Raw genomic sequence first — 12648 nt, forward strand, 5'->3', positions numbered from 1 at the left:
TACCTAGCAACAACTAAAACATCGGTGTGTTATCAACATTATTCTCATGCTAAATCCAAAACACAGCACTGTACCAGCTACTAGGAAGGAAATTAACTCTATCCCTGCCGAAACCAGGACGCTATGTTACTGCACGTTCTTTTTTTCTGTAAGATCCTTCCTCTGTTCCCTGCAATGTGTCTCACAAAACTAGCCCCTGCATTTAAATGGCATTTGCCTGAAAAAAGATTGCTTCCAAGTTGAGAGATTTTTGCAAAGCCCCTATCAGTAGTGATTTAAGTTGAAATATGTATTTGGAGTCCTGTTTCCTGCAATACCTTGCTTGATCTGAACAAGCACTTCAGAGACTAAAGGTGTTAGCAGTGTTCCCATTCAGTTCAGAAGCTGTGGAAGCTTTTGTGCTTTTGCTCCTGTGGCGTCTGTTCCTCCACAGCAGACTACTTTGGAAGGATCCAACCTGAGCAACACGTCATGAAAATGGAGGGGTAAAAACCCCATGAAAATAAGAGGGTATGAAGTACTGGAATCAGACTTGAATCTGTATAGGGCAAACTAAAGGAAGAATTTGGGAGCAGATGGTAATAGTCTGTGTATAGGTGTGAGATGTATGCTTCTTGTCTTGTGACTCCTTGGTCAGATGTAAAGTCCAGGACAAAAATAGTATTTATTTTAGAGGTTTAAAACCCTTTATGGGTGGCGGCGGTATTTTACTTCTATTATTAAAAAAAAACCAACAAACAACCACCACCTCCCCCATGAGAAAAAAAACAACAAAAAACCCAGGGAAATAAAAAGCTGTACTTGAATTGAGGCTTTCTTCTGTGCACAGTAGTACCGGTGTACATAAGAGCAGAATTTAGCTCTTCAGATTTAGTTTTTCACATAAACACTTACTATGAAGCATTGTTGAGAACCACCAAAGCGATTACATATGTGAAATCATCTGGCATCACTGCACTGGCATAATACTAATAAACTTTTTTCTCTCTTTGCTTTACAGATGATAAAGCTTCAAGAGGTATTTAAAACCTTTTACCTGGGAAAACACAGCGGTCGAAAGCTTCAGTGGCAGACCACTTTAGGGCATGCTGTCCTAAAGGCGGAATTTAAGGAAGTAAGTTTGCTTGTTTAATGCTTAGCCCGTTGGGATAAAATTTAAATCAATTATTTGGAATCTAGTCATGCACTGTATTTTTTTATAAAGGTAGTAACATTCCTGTGGAGGAACAACTGCAATCCAATACTGTTATTTTGTATAGAAAGTATAGGCTTTTTATAATTAAACTGAAATACTACCTAGCTCACGGAAGACGACGACGTGATACCTTCTGGTAACATTTGTATTTGTTTGATAGGAATTGTTGCTCATTCAAATAAAGAAGGTTGTAATAAAGCAGTAAATTAATGAAAGAAAAAAAAATGTAGCATCTTTTTATTTTTAATACGGAATTGTTTTGATCATAGAAATACTGGCGACACTTCTAGAATGCTTCACTGATGCAACAAGAGACTGAAGGGTGTTAGTGATGTAATGACTGTGGTTAAAATTTAAATGCTTGTTGAATTATTTAAGTCTTAAATAACCACATTGTTTCTTAATGTGGTTTTGTTTCGTCTCATGGAATATCTTGCTAATAATGCAGCTTAATTGAGCCAGAGCAAAGACCCCCCCCAAAAAATGTATTCTTTTACTAACTTATTGTGAATATGAAACTTAGAGGTTTAGGCATTATGTAACAGTAAGCTGGATAGGTTTGTAGCTGTCGATTGACAGAGGTGTTTACAGCTCTCTGAAGAGATTGAGTTATTAATTTCCTTTCCATTGCCTGTTTGTACAAACATTGTGCTACTGATAATATTGTTACTCTGTATGATAGTAAACCAACATTATCTTCTGTTTCTTTCATATTTGATCCAACGCCGAGATTTCTTTTGTATTAGTTTGCTCATCTCTATAAAATGAAACTTCAGTGAAGTATGAAGAGATTTGCTATTGATGGCAGCAAAGCCAGATCCTTTCCATTGCCTGTTTGTACAAACATTGTGCTACTGATAATATTGTTACTCTGTATGATAGTAAACCAACATTATCTTCTGTTTCTTTCATATTTGATCCAACGCCGAGATTTCTTTTGTATTAGTTTGCTCATCTCTATAAAATGAAACTTCAGTGAAGTATGAAGAGATTTGCTATTGATGGCAGCAAAGCCAGAATTTCATATATTGTAATTAATATGAAGGAAATGATGTGAAGTAAATACAAGGCCATTCTAATGAGCTTCTGCTGTGTGCTGTATTGCTACTGTTAGAGCAGCAAAAAAAGAGGTTTTAAAAATATCCTGTTTCCTCGATACTGCATTCAGGCAGATTCTTCTGTGTGCTAGGCATGCTAAAATGCACGTCATCTTCTAGAAATAAAAGAATCTGTAGCTTCTGTAACTTGTCAGATTTGGAGGATACAATAGAAATTGCTTTGAATATTACTTCTAATTATTTATTTCGTATTTCTTTTTTAGGGAAAGAAAGAATTTCAAGTATCGCTCTTTCAGACATTAGTGTTGCTTATGTTTAATGAAGGCGATGAATTCAGTTTTGAAGAAATTAAAATGGCCACTGGTGTAGGTAGGAAGAATACTTTTTGATTCTTAAATTTTTTTCATCGAGTGATTGCCAATTATGATTCAGTATGTAAAGGCTTAATTTTAAGAAATTTGCCATGATCATTAGGACAAACTTTATGAGCCAATAATATATAGACACCAAAAGAGACGAGGAAAACAGACTGCTGGTACTTCCTAGTGTAGGTAAAATAGATGCTTCACAAAATTAACAGTAAGAGCTGTGTAGCATATGATACTACTAACAACCTATTAGATTTACAAAATGTATCTGCAATTCTTAAAATTCAAGCGGTGATAAAGACTGTTGTGTGTACAGATTATTTTTGTTCTACCGCAGTTTCAAATAGTATACTTTGAAAATGATCTGTTGTAGAATACTGTCATTTCGGGGTGATTCAAGAGAGTATTTTCAATTGAGCTGTACTGAGAGCTTGCCCACCTGTTTTCCATTCCTGTTGCTGGAGTGCCCCATTTACAATAGGTCTCATTTGTTAAGAAGAGCAGTGGCCAGTAGGGTGTATACTTCGTAGCTGTCTCCCTCTGCACTTGAAACCTGAAGGCAGAAATGACAAAGAAAACAGAGGAAAAGTATAGTTTTCTCTTTAGCCACCTGCAGTATCTACCTTCTGTGTTCTTATGCTCTTGGGTGGTTTCTTTTTTCAAATTTTTACACTTCCTTGAAACAGTTACAGGCATTGGCATTAAAAATGGTAACTCTATCATCTCTTGACTCTCTGGAACTTCTGCATCAACCAGCAGGTCATACCCGGTAGCCCTTCACATGTTCAATCTTAAGATCAACCCAATACAGCAACTGCTGAAGGAGTATTTGAACCCACACAAGTACTAAAATATTGTAAATATATTTACTAAAATACTGTAAAATGGGGATATCAAGAATCCCCGTGGTTCAGAATGATGCGCTGCAGAAGGCAGTACGGCCCAGGTGCTCCAGCTTCTCAGCCTCGAAGCTTCAGGTTGCTTAGTCATCCACTCCATTAATGCTAAGGGAGCTGAAGAAAACTCGTGCCAGTGTGAATGATAAGCATCAGGATCGTCCGGAGAGGCTCATTAGGTCAGAGTACAATGGTTACAGAACAAACATAAGTTCACGCAAGCCTGATCCAGATCCTGCTGTACCTCGGAGCTTGCATTCTGGCCGCCTGACAGCAACAGATAAAATCTGCTGCATGGAAATCCATTACATTATAGCACAATAGAAAGGATTTCAGTAGACTGTTTTTAAGGCAGCTGGCTAGAATTGATTGATAGTTGGGAGCTATCTATATTATGTTATGTCATTGCACTGAGTGCCACGTCTGTGTTTCTCTCTCCTATGGGGAAATAGTGTAGGAATGCAGGTAATGAGGACAGTTCATGGTCCATGGGGTTCCCGTGGGGCCAGGATGGATGACATAAAATCTCTGTCTTCCCAGGCTCTACCTACACAAGGCGTTCGGAGCTGCTTTAGAGAGGTCCCATTACCACCTAGCAGTCTCCCTACTTCTAAAGGAGAGGAAACTTTATGGCCAGAAATTATCTGAAAAATAGGTCCGACACTGCGCCCTTCCTGCCTCCTGCTACTTGGATGATCCTTTCGCTCATTGGTAGCCTGCTGAAGGCTGGTATCCCTGATAGTTGGAGAAGAACAGAGATTCAGTTATTAGAAAAAGTAGCTGAATTTGTGATGCAGCTGCTTGGTGAATTGACCACTAAGGGCAGAGGTGCTGACAGCCAGACTCTCAGAGACCGACCTGGATGAACCAGAGGTCCTGGCTCATGGATACAAATAATACAGGACAGGGTAGAAATCCTGGAGGGCAAAACCTGGGCATTAGGGTTGCCATAGAAACCGTTTCTAAATGTTCTGAACACCACGTGCAGGGCTAGACAGGCAGAATTGCAATGTATGTTTGAAAAAATGACGTATGGAAGAGGAGGGTCTGGATTTATTAGGAAGTAGGAAAGCCTTTGAAACAGGGGGAACCTGTACAAGAAGGATGGGCTCCATCTAAATTCAAAGGGAGTGAAGCTGCTGGCACGCTAAAATATTTTAGAGAGTCTGTAGGGTTTGTCAGACTTCTCCCTCCACCATCTAAAAATAACAAAGTAGGTCTAAGAAGAGTTCAGAGAATGGGAATAAAGATGGAGGACATGGGACAGCTTCTTTAGAAGGAACAGCTAAATGTTAGGACTAAACTAAATAGACCAAAAGGTAAATAGGTATCAGTGAATAGGGATTTGTTTTAGACTTCATTTTATCTGCTTTATCTTTATAAAATTTTCCTCACCCACTTGTTTCCACTACTTTCCTGTTGTGGGGGAAGTTTGTCACTGTAACAACTGTCAGCTCTGCCTTCCCACAAAACATCTTCCTATCAACTTAGACTCCTTTTCTTTTTATTATATATTTTCTGGTGTGTGTTAAAAACAGTGATGAAATCATAAAATGGGTGGCTTGAGTTTCTTGTCATCAACTGATTTTTTTTTTTCTTCTAAGTCCTGTTACTACCAAACAAAACTAAAGCAGTAAATCCAGGCTCACGTTAATGTGAGATCTTTTCTGAAACTACTTTCGGATAGAAAGCAACTGAGATGAGCCTGAGTCTGTCTTCCTGACATGTACAGTTCTGTGCGTGCTCTCAGCACTTACCTGTGAAAGATGCGAGACCAAGCTTGAAGGCTGTAAGTTGTTACCTAATTGCAACTGAGCTGGAAGAAGGCATTAACATAAACCCAGTAACTTCTCAATTGCATTTCTAGATTAATCACATGAAACTCTTCATGTTAATGTTTTGTTCTGCTTTCTCCCATACTTTGAACTTCTTCACAGAGGACAGTGAATTAAGAAGAACCTTGCAGTCTTTAGCTTGTGGAAAAGCACGAGTATTGATTAAAAATCCAAAGGGCAAGGATGTAGAAGATGGAGATAAATTCATCTTTAATGGTGATTTCAAGCATAAACTGTTTAGAATAAAGATCAACCAAATCCAAATGAAAGAAACAGTATGTATTTATTTTTTGCGTTCATTCTGTTTGCGTTAACTGTTTATCCACATGTCCCACATGAAGAGACGGAATCTGCATTTCCTCTCATAGTTTTTGCATATGGAGAAAGGAAACAGGTATTTAATTTTTTTGGTAGTCAGGATGACTCGCAGAGGCAATAAAGATTTTAAAACTCACTGAAATCGAAACAACTTGGGTTCCTTCCTGTGCTTGCAAATTTAAATGCCTATATATTAAACTGATAGGATCTTGTAAATGTTTCAGTTCATCTTAGAAGTTTTCGTGGTGTGGCTGAAGTGTTGGTATTATATTGAACTCATGAATCAAATGTCACCATGTCACTTCTTTTCTTTCTTTAACAGGTAAGAGTTACTAAATTCAGGGTTGTCCCTGTTTTTGCAGTGAATGTCTTTGTTGTACTTGAATCCCAATTCTTGACACAAGGTGACATGTTTTAATTAACACTGAGTTGTTTCCTTTTTGCCTTTGCATATTAAAATCCCTAAAAGTCAAATTGGAGTTGTTTGATACAGAATACTGCTTTATTTGGGCTGTCAAACTGTTATGTGTTCTCTCAAAAATCTGCCGTGAGTTTTTAAGGTTTAGTTTAATTTATCAAATAGATTTAAAATAAGGCATACATTGTTTTTTTCTTAATTTTATCTTTGGCTTGCTTTAGCAGTACACTTCAGAATCACTTAGTTCTTAGCATGCAGTAGTGCGTGCATCTGTCTCAAAGATGAATACGAATACATGAGTTTCATCTCATTGGAAAGGTTAACTATAGAAATTTAATTGATAAAAAAATAGCAAAAAAGGTGATATGATTTGTGGTGTTGTATTGTTCTTTAGGTCGAGGAACAGGTCAGCACAACTGAAAGAGTATTTCAAGACAGGCAATATCAGATTGATGCTGCTATTGTGCGAATAATGAAGATGAGAAAGACTCTTGGTCACAATCTCCTTGTTTCTGAATTGTATAATCAACTGAAATTTCCCGTAAAGGTAACTGATTTTGTTTTTCAAACCATCCTAGGATTATCTAAAAAGATGTAATATATTTTTCCATTCAGCTGGTCCATAAGAGTAAGAAATGTGAAATACGTCTGAATCAAATCCAAAGATTAAGGTATTAAAATGAGTGTGTGAACAGAAATAAGCCAGACTGGCAGTAGGAAATTCTATTTAGAGATTTACTATGGCGCATTTTCTTCTGTAGCTGTTAGCAGTCCTGTTTTTTAAAATGTAATATAAATGCAAATATATTTTTAACTGTTTTACTAATCTCATCTTTTCTTGTAGCCTGGAGACTTGAAAAAGAGGATTGAATCTCTCATTGACAGAGACTATATGGAGAGAGACAAAGATAACCCCAATCAGTACCACTATGTTGCATAATGAAGAGGAAATACTTTTACTTAAAAAAAAACAAAACCACAAACCCAAAAAATAGAAACCAAAATCATCCACATATATCTTCAGGACACCGAATACCTATGCTGGTCCAGACTTTCCTTTTAGCAGATTTCAGGTTGATGTGTATTATTCAACCAGCTGCATGCACTGCTGTGGAAGAGAAGCAAAATGACATGTTAATTGTTCATTCTTGTCAAGACTCCTTACCAATTTTAAACATCATATTTTTTATTTCTTTTAGTTACTCTCTTGTTCTTTTGGGTTCTTCAAAATTTAGATTTACAGTTTTGTTTAACGCTGTCATTGAAGTTGGATGGAAAGGTAAAATTACCTGTGTGAGAAATACTTCTGTGATGGATGCAAGTCTGGTTTCTTCATTTATGTGTTCCTAACTGCATCCATAAAGACCCTATATGCTGCATTCTTTAGCTACAGTGACAACTTGGGTAACTTTTTAAAAACCCTTAACTGATGAACACTTACGTACAAGCAGCGTTGTTGAAATACGCTGAATTTTTGAAATTATGCACCGTGAAAACCCTTGAAGTAGTGTTCAAATTTTCCTTCAAATGATGATAAACTTCAGTCTGGTTTGCTTAAATCAGGTTTTGAAGTGAGACCCTTGAAGTGCCAAGAGGACAACTGCGTTAATGTGTGTAGTGAGTTGTTGGATTATTTAGCTAAGATATGGATTATTATTTTATTACTACTGCTGCTGGCTTGAGTGGCAAAGATTAGATCCGAGTCAAAGAGGCCCTACCTCATTTTAGGGCAACTGGTGTTTATCACTGTTTATGTAATGGCCGTAACATTTAGTTTTGCCTTTAAAATAACATACAGGGAACCTACTGTACAGCGTGCTCCACTTTAAAAAAACAAAACCTTTTTTTTAAAAAGACTTTTATGGTCTCGATATTGTGAAAGCATAGTTTTTTGTCTTGAAAGACTAAGGATTTTGTGAGTACTTTGTTACATATTGTATATATGTAAGTTGATTTGAATTAAAGAATGAAAGACACTGTAGATCTGTTAGATAATTGTAACTATAAGGAAGACGCCTTTTGTGGTAATACTTACAAGACTCTGTTTCTTTTCTGGATTTGCATACTGGTGTGTTTCATTCTGAAAAAGAGCTACCAAAGGAGTTTGGATCACGGCATAACTGAGAATTTAACCGAGCAATATTTTCTTGAGAGATACCTTACTAAGTTTATGTAACATGGGGTTTGTGCATCAATTAAAAGGCCACCACCTCTTCTTAAAGTAAACATTGCAAAGAGTTGACATCTTGTGGATTTACATATTAAAGTCCTCGTTCTGTCATCAGGTGTCATTAATTGTATTGCATTCTTCTGAATTATTTTTGTTCCCTTCGTGTTTAGAAGCTAAACACGTTTAGTTTATTGTATTTAAAACATATTTAATATTGTAATTTAATGTAGACTTATTTTAATATTTGAACCTTCAGTTAATGCAAATAAAATCTTTGATGCGTATTAAATATTAATTTCTTAGCCTTTGTGAGAATGTGGCACTTCGGTTTATTTGTGCAGTTTGTTCTTTAGCGTTAATTATACCATTCACCTTGTAATTCACTTCCTATGCGTATGGAAGCCGATCCGATCCATCTTGCTAGACTTCTGAAACAAAAAGGAGTAACGTCATGGGCTGAGGGCTTTATCTACACAGAAAGTTGGCAGTAGTAGGCAGTAACTGATACCAAGCAGTGAATGTGTACTGCCTTCCCTTTCTGAACCCCAGCTTCCTGGTTCAGCGGTTTTAAACAATAGATTAAAAGCAGCGGTGTTAATCCTGAAGATGACCGAAATGGTTCTGCCTTACAAAGCAATGTTAATTGATTAAAAGTGCTGAGATGTGCAGTTTTTCTTAATTGCCATAGACTAGAGCTCTTTGGCCAAATTACTCTGGTATAGCAATTAAAAATGAGTTGTTCCACAAGCAGTGGAAATAATGAAGCCTGTCTTTCCGTGATGTATGCCCTTTGTCCCCTACTGTATCATCCCCCAAATAACCTCAAGCAGCAGTACTGCAGAGGGTTTTTCTGTTTAGTTCTGCCTTTCTGCTCGTGGGAGCACTGGTTTTGTTCTCCTTTATCCAGCTGCTGATCTCTGCCCATCCCCTTACCCCCCAAACCTACAGAGAATGGAACGATGTCTGAAGTTTTTTACTCTTCCAAATGGGTCTGAAAGTGGCTTCAGAGTTTCAAAAGCTATGGGAGAGAGGGACAGGCCAGGTGACCGCGTCTCTCTTTTTCTCAGGTCCTCATTCTTAATTTGATTTCCTCAAATTTCTCTTCCTGGGACTTTGTACGTGCTGAACCAAACAGGTAAGCACTTAGTTTATTAGTCAGCGTGGTAGTCGCTTCTTCATAGCAAAATAGCTGCGTTTGATTGCTTTTTGATAGCTGGTGGTAGAATTTGGCTGAGCATCCAGTCTCGACCAGTTGTTGGTTTGATGTCGGCTATTTGGTTCACATCACTCCCCTGAGTGTATTTGTGCCCACAGGGCAGCGGTTGCTAAACGTTTCTTCCTAGACAATCGCCCAGTGTTGAAGACATCAGGCTGTGGCAAAGTAGCAGATTTCCTCTGTAGTGCATCTATGTTCAGAAGATGTCTTGAAAACCTGGATCTTGGCAATTCAGCATCCTTGGAACAAATAGTGTAGCAGCTTCTTCAGAGTGACAAAAATAACAGCAGGAATCTGGGATATGGGTAGGGGCTCTCCAATCTTACCAAAACCTTCCAATTTTAACTCGAAACTTTCCAATTCAACTCAGTTTAACTTAAAACATTCAGATACCTCATCCAGACGTACGTTACATGTATTTAAAAAGCAATTTTCCTAAAAGTGATGCCCCGTCATCTAGCCCAACATTTCCTGAGGGAAAGCAAGTGTGAGAATGCAGGCTGATGGCTGACTTGCAGGTGCTTCCCAAGTCTGGCAATTACAGATCTCCTCACTAGCCACCAACAGCCTCCTTCCTGCCCGCTCCTTGTGTCCTGCTTTCTTAGTTCTGTATTTTAGTTTCCCCTCTTCCCCTGTATCTGAACCTGGGTTTATCATTTAACTCCCTTGGTCTGCTGCAGCTTCTTTCTTCCTTTCTTTGTGCTATGCATCTTTGAAAAAAAAACTACACACCTTTCAGGCAACTTTAGTGCATCGATTTGTACGCAGATAGACCTATTTGTAGGTTTATGATCTTCGGCAGGTGTGTTAGGGAGAGCGGACTCTGTACCTTTTCGATAGATAACCCTGGTTATCTATTCCTAGCAAGTCTCTGCAGAAAGAAAATAACCCAGTGAAGTCAGATAATACACAGCAAAAGGCTACAGGAAAAATGGAGTCCTGTTTCATGGAAAGTCTTTCCTGGTAAAAGTTCCCAGCCTGTACTCTGTCTGCCATGCTAGTATTCTGCCTCGACTTTGCAGAACAGTTTGTGTTGTAGTAACGGCTCCTCGATCTTGTGGGCATTTCCCATGTTCTTCCCCATAAGCAGCCGTTCTGCATCCATGGCCCCTCAGGGCCAGGAGGTGTACCACGGTTAATCTGGAACTGCGTGCGGGTTGGTTGGCCAGCAGCTCTGTCAAACAAAATGCGTAAGGGCTGGATACGGACTACATTTCCCTCAGTGATGGCACTAGTTTGGATCTCCGGGCTGGCTATATACCAGCTTTTACAGAAGCTGTAACGTTATGTTTGTTTATGTCTTACCCTGCTATCAAGTTTGATTGATGTTGGCCAACAAGTTACTGAGCAATGAAGCTGATGGCCAACATGGTTGCGTAAGACTTGTTTCATTAGGAAAGCAGGCTAACAAACACCCTGGTAATATTTCTGCTAACAATGACATAGAGACTGGGTTTCGTGCAGTCTCTATACCACTATAAAAGGCTTAGTAAGCTAATGATCCACAGCGCGTAGGATCAACATCATTCTCTGCTGATAGCCTTATGTTCTTTACTTACCAATTTCTTGCCACAATATTGTTGCTTGATACAACTTATATATTAATTGGTAGTAATCCAAGCATCTATCATTTGTCAATTCTAGACGCCTACCAATTTTCCAGTGGAGGGGCAGACTACTGCACAGCAAGTTTAAACCTGACGTTGGGCCTCCCTCTCTATTTTGTTTTCTGGCAGACTTCAAGTAGTCCGCAGACCTTCCTCCACTCCCGGTGCAGGTTCCAAAAACAGTGATCAAAAAATGAAAAGAGCTGATGTCCCAACTCCATTGACCTCAACTCCTCTGCAGATGACTCATTCAGACACTTGACCAGAGCTGTTCCTTACGACCTTTTTCAAGCTGACTTACTTCTGCTTTTGGCAATACATGGCAAGAATAAAGATTGCTAGAAGTGCTGCAGGGAAGAGCAAACAAGCTAAAACATTTCTGTCTCTAAGAATGCACAAAAACGCAGCATTAAGAAAGAAATGTCTGTTTGTAGCAATAGCACTGAAAAAGAAAGGCAGATCCCCAAGCCAGCCTGAAGAGCAAATAAACTTCTCTAGGATGTTTTTGGGAAATAGGAAGTGTAAATGAACTGAGACAAACGTTGGGGAAAGGTCATCAAGTTTAGAGCAACTGGACTTGACTTTAGCTGCTGGTAGTAGCTAAACTGCATTTCAAACTGGTTCGAAGTAAAAACGTATGAAGGCAGCTTGGGAGCATAAAGGATTCTGTCTCAGAGCTGATTAATCTGGAGCACACTGTAATGAGGAGAAGGATGACATGGCAGTCATTTTGAGAAAGCAGAAGCACCCTGCTATTGGCACACTTTCCAATAGTACTTGAAATACGATTTCAGTAGCAAAGTAAGTACTTCTGAGGTTTCAGATAAAGAAAGTATACCCTTAACAGTTTAGGTAAGAGCATTGAATTACAAAGTGATCAAGTGGCCTGGGCTCTGTATCTCCATTACTATGCTAACATCTGACGATGTCAATAGACAAACTTCACCTCTTTTTTTCTAGTTACCTCAAGAAAAAAAGAGATTTCTTGTTTATAAAAACATCAGACAACATCAGAAACTATGTGAAGGAGCTATTAATTTTACCCATGCAACCACACGTCATCAGCAGTCCCTGTTTTGGCTCGGAACAGATAAGTGGATTATATGCATACACAAGTATACACAGATGCATCACTTCAGAGAGAACAGATCACTAACGTCCAGTGCTTTTACACAGCCGGGACTGGATTAATTCTAGGCAAGATGACTGCACTCACCTTAGACTGCCTTTAAACTCGGTGGCAAGAAACATATTCTGGAGGCAATACAGAAGTTAGGTGGGTTAATTGCTCACCGAAGCCATTTCTCACCCTCCTCTGTCACCTCCCCTTTAACGCAGGGGTGCCCGTGCTGCATTCCCCACTGGGAACCACAGCGAATGCCTAGAGCCGGCAAGGCTGACCTGGGCCCCGATGTTCCTCGCAGCTCTCATCCGACACAAGTTACAGGGACAAGACGCACGGCAGCTCGCAGAAAGGCCCCGAACCTCTGAATGCCCGCTGCCCAACAGCCGCGCCGCAGGCGAGGACTGGGCAGGTGGCCTGTTCCGGGCCGCAGCGCCCAAGGCC

At 39.2% G+C, this 12648-nt stretch overlaps 1 protein-coding gene across 1 annotated transcript in view; it reads left to right on the plus strand.

The window, feature by feature from the left end:
- Positions 1-8368, plus strand: part of CUL4A (cullin 4A) — a 41265-nt gene extending 32897 nt beyond the window's left edge. Inside the window, exons 18-22 of the mRNA XM_009276147.1 lie at positions 1001-1114; positions 2517-2622; positions 5455-5627; positions 6483-6635; positions 6933-8368. Coding sequence (XP_009274422.1) covers positions 1001-1114; positions 2517-2622; positions 5455-5627; positions 6483-6635; positions 6933-7028 — 642 coding nt within the window. The 3' untranslated portion in view covers positions 7029-8368. The remainder of the gene's footprint in view (positions 1-1000; positions 1115-2516; positions 2623-5454; positions 5628-6482; positions 6636-6932) is intronic.
- The last annotated feature ends 4280 nt before the right edge of the window (positions 8369-12648 follow it).

Source organism: Aptenodytes forsteri, unplaced genomic scaffold (assembly GCF_000699145.1).
Source record: "Aptenodytes forsteri isolate BGI_AS27 unplaced genomic scaffold, ASM69914v1 Scaffold96, whole genome shotgun sequence".
Taxonomy (NCBI): domain Eukaryota; kingdom Metazoa; phylum Chordata; class Aves; order Sphenisciformes; family Spheniscidae; genus Aptenodytes; species Aptenodytes forsteri.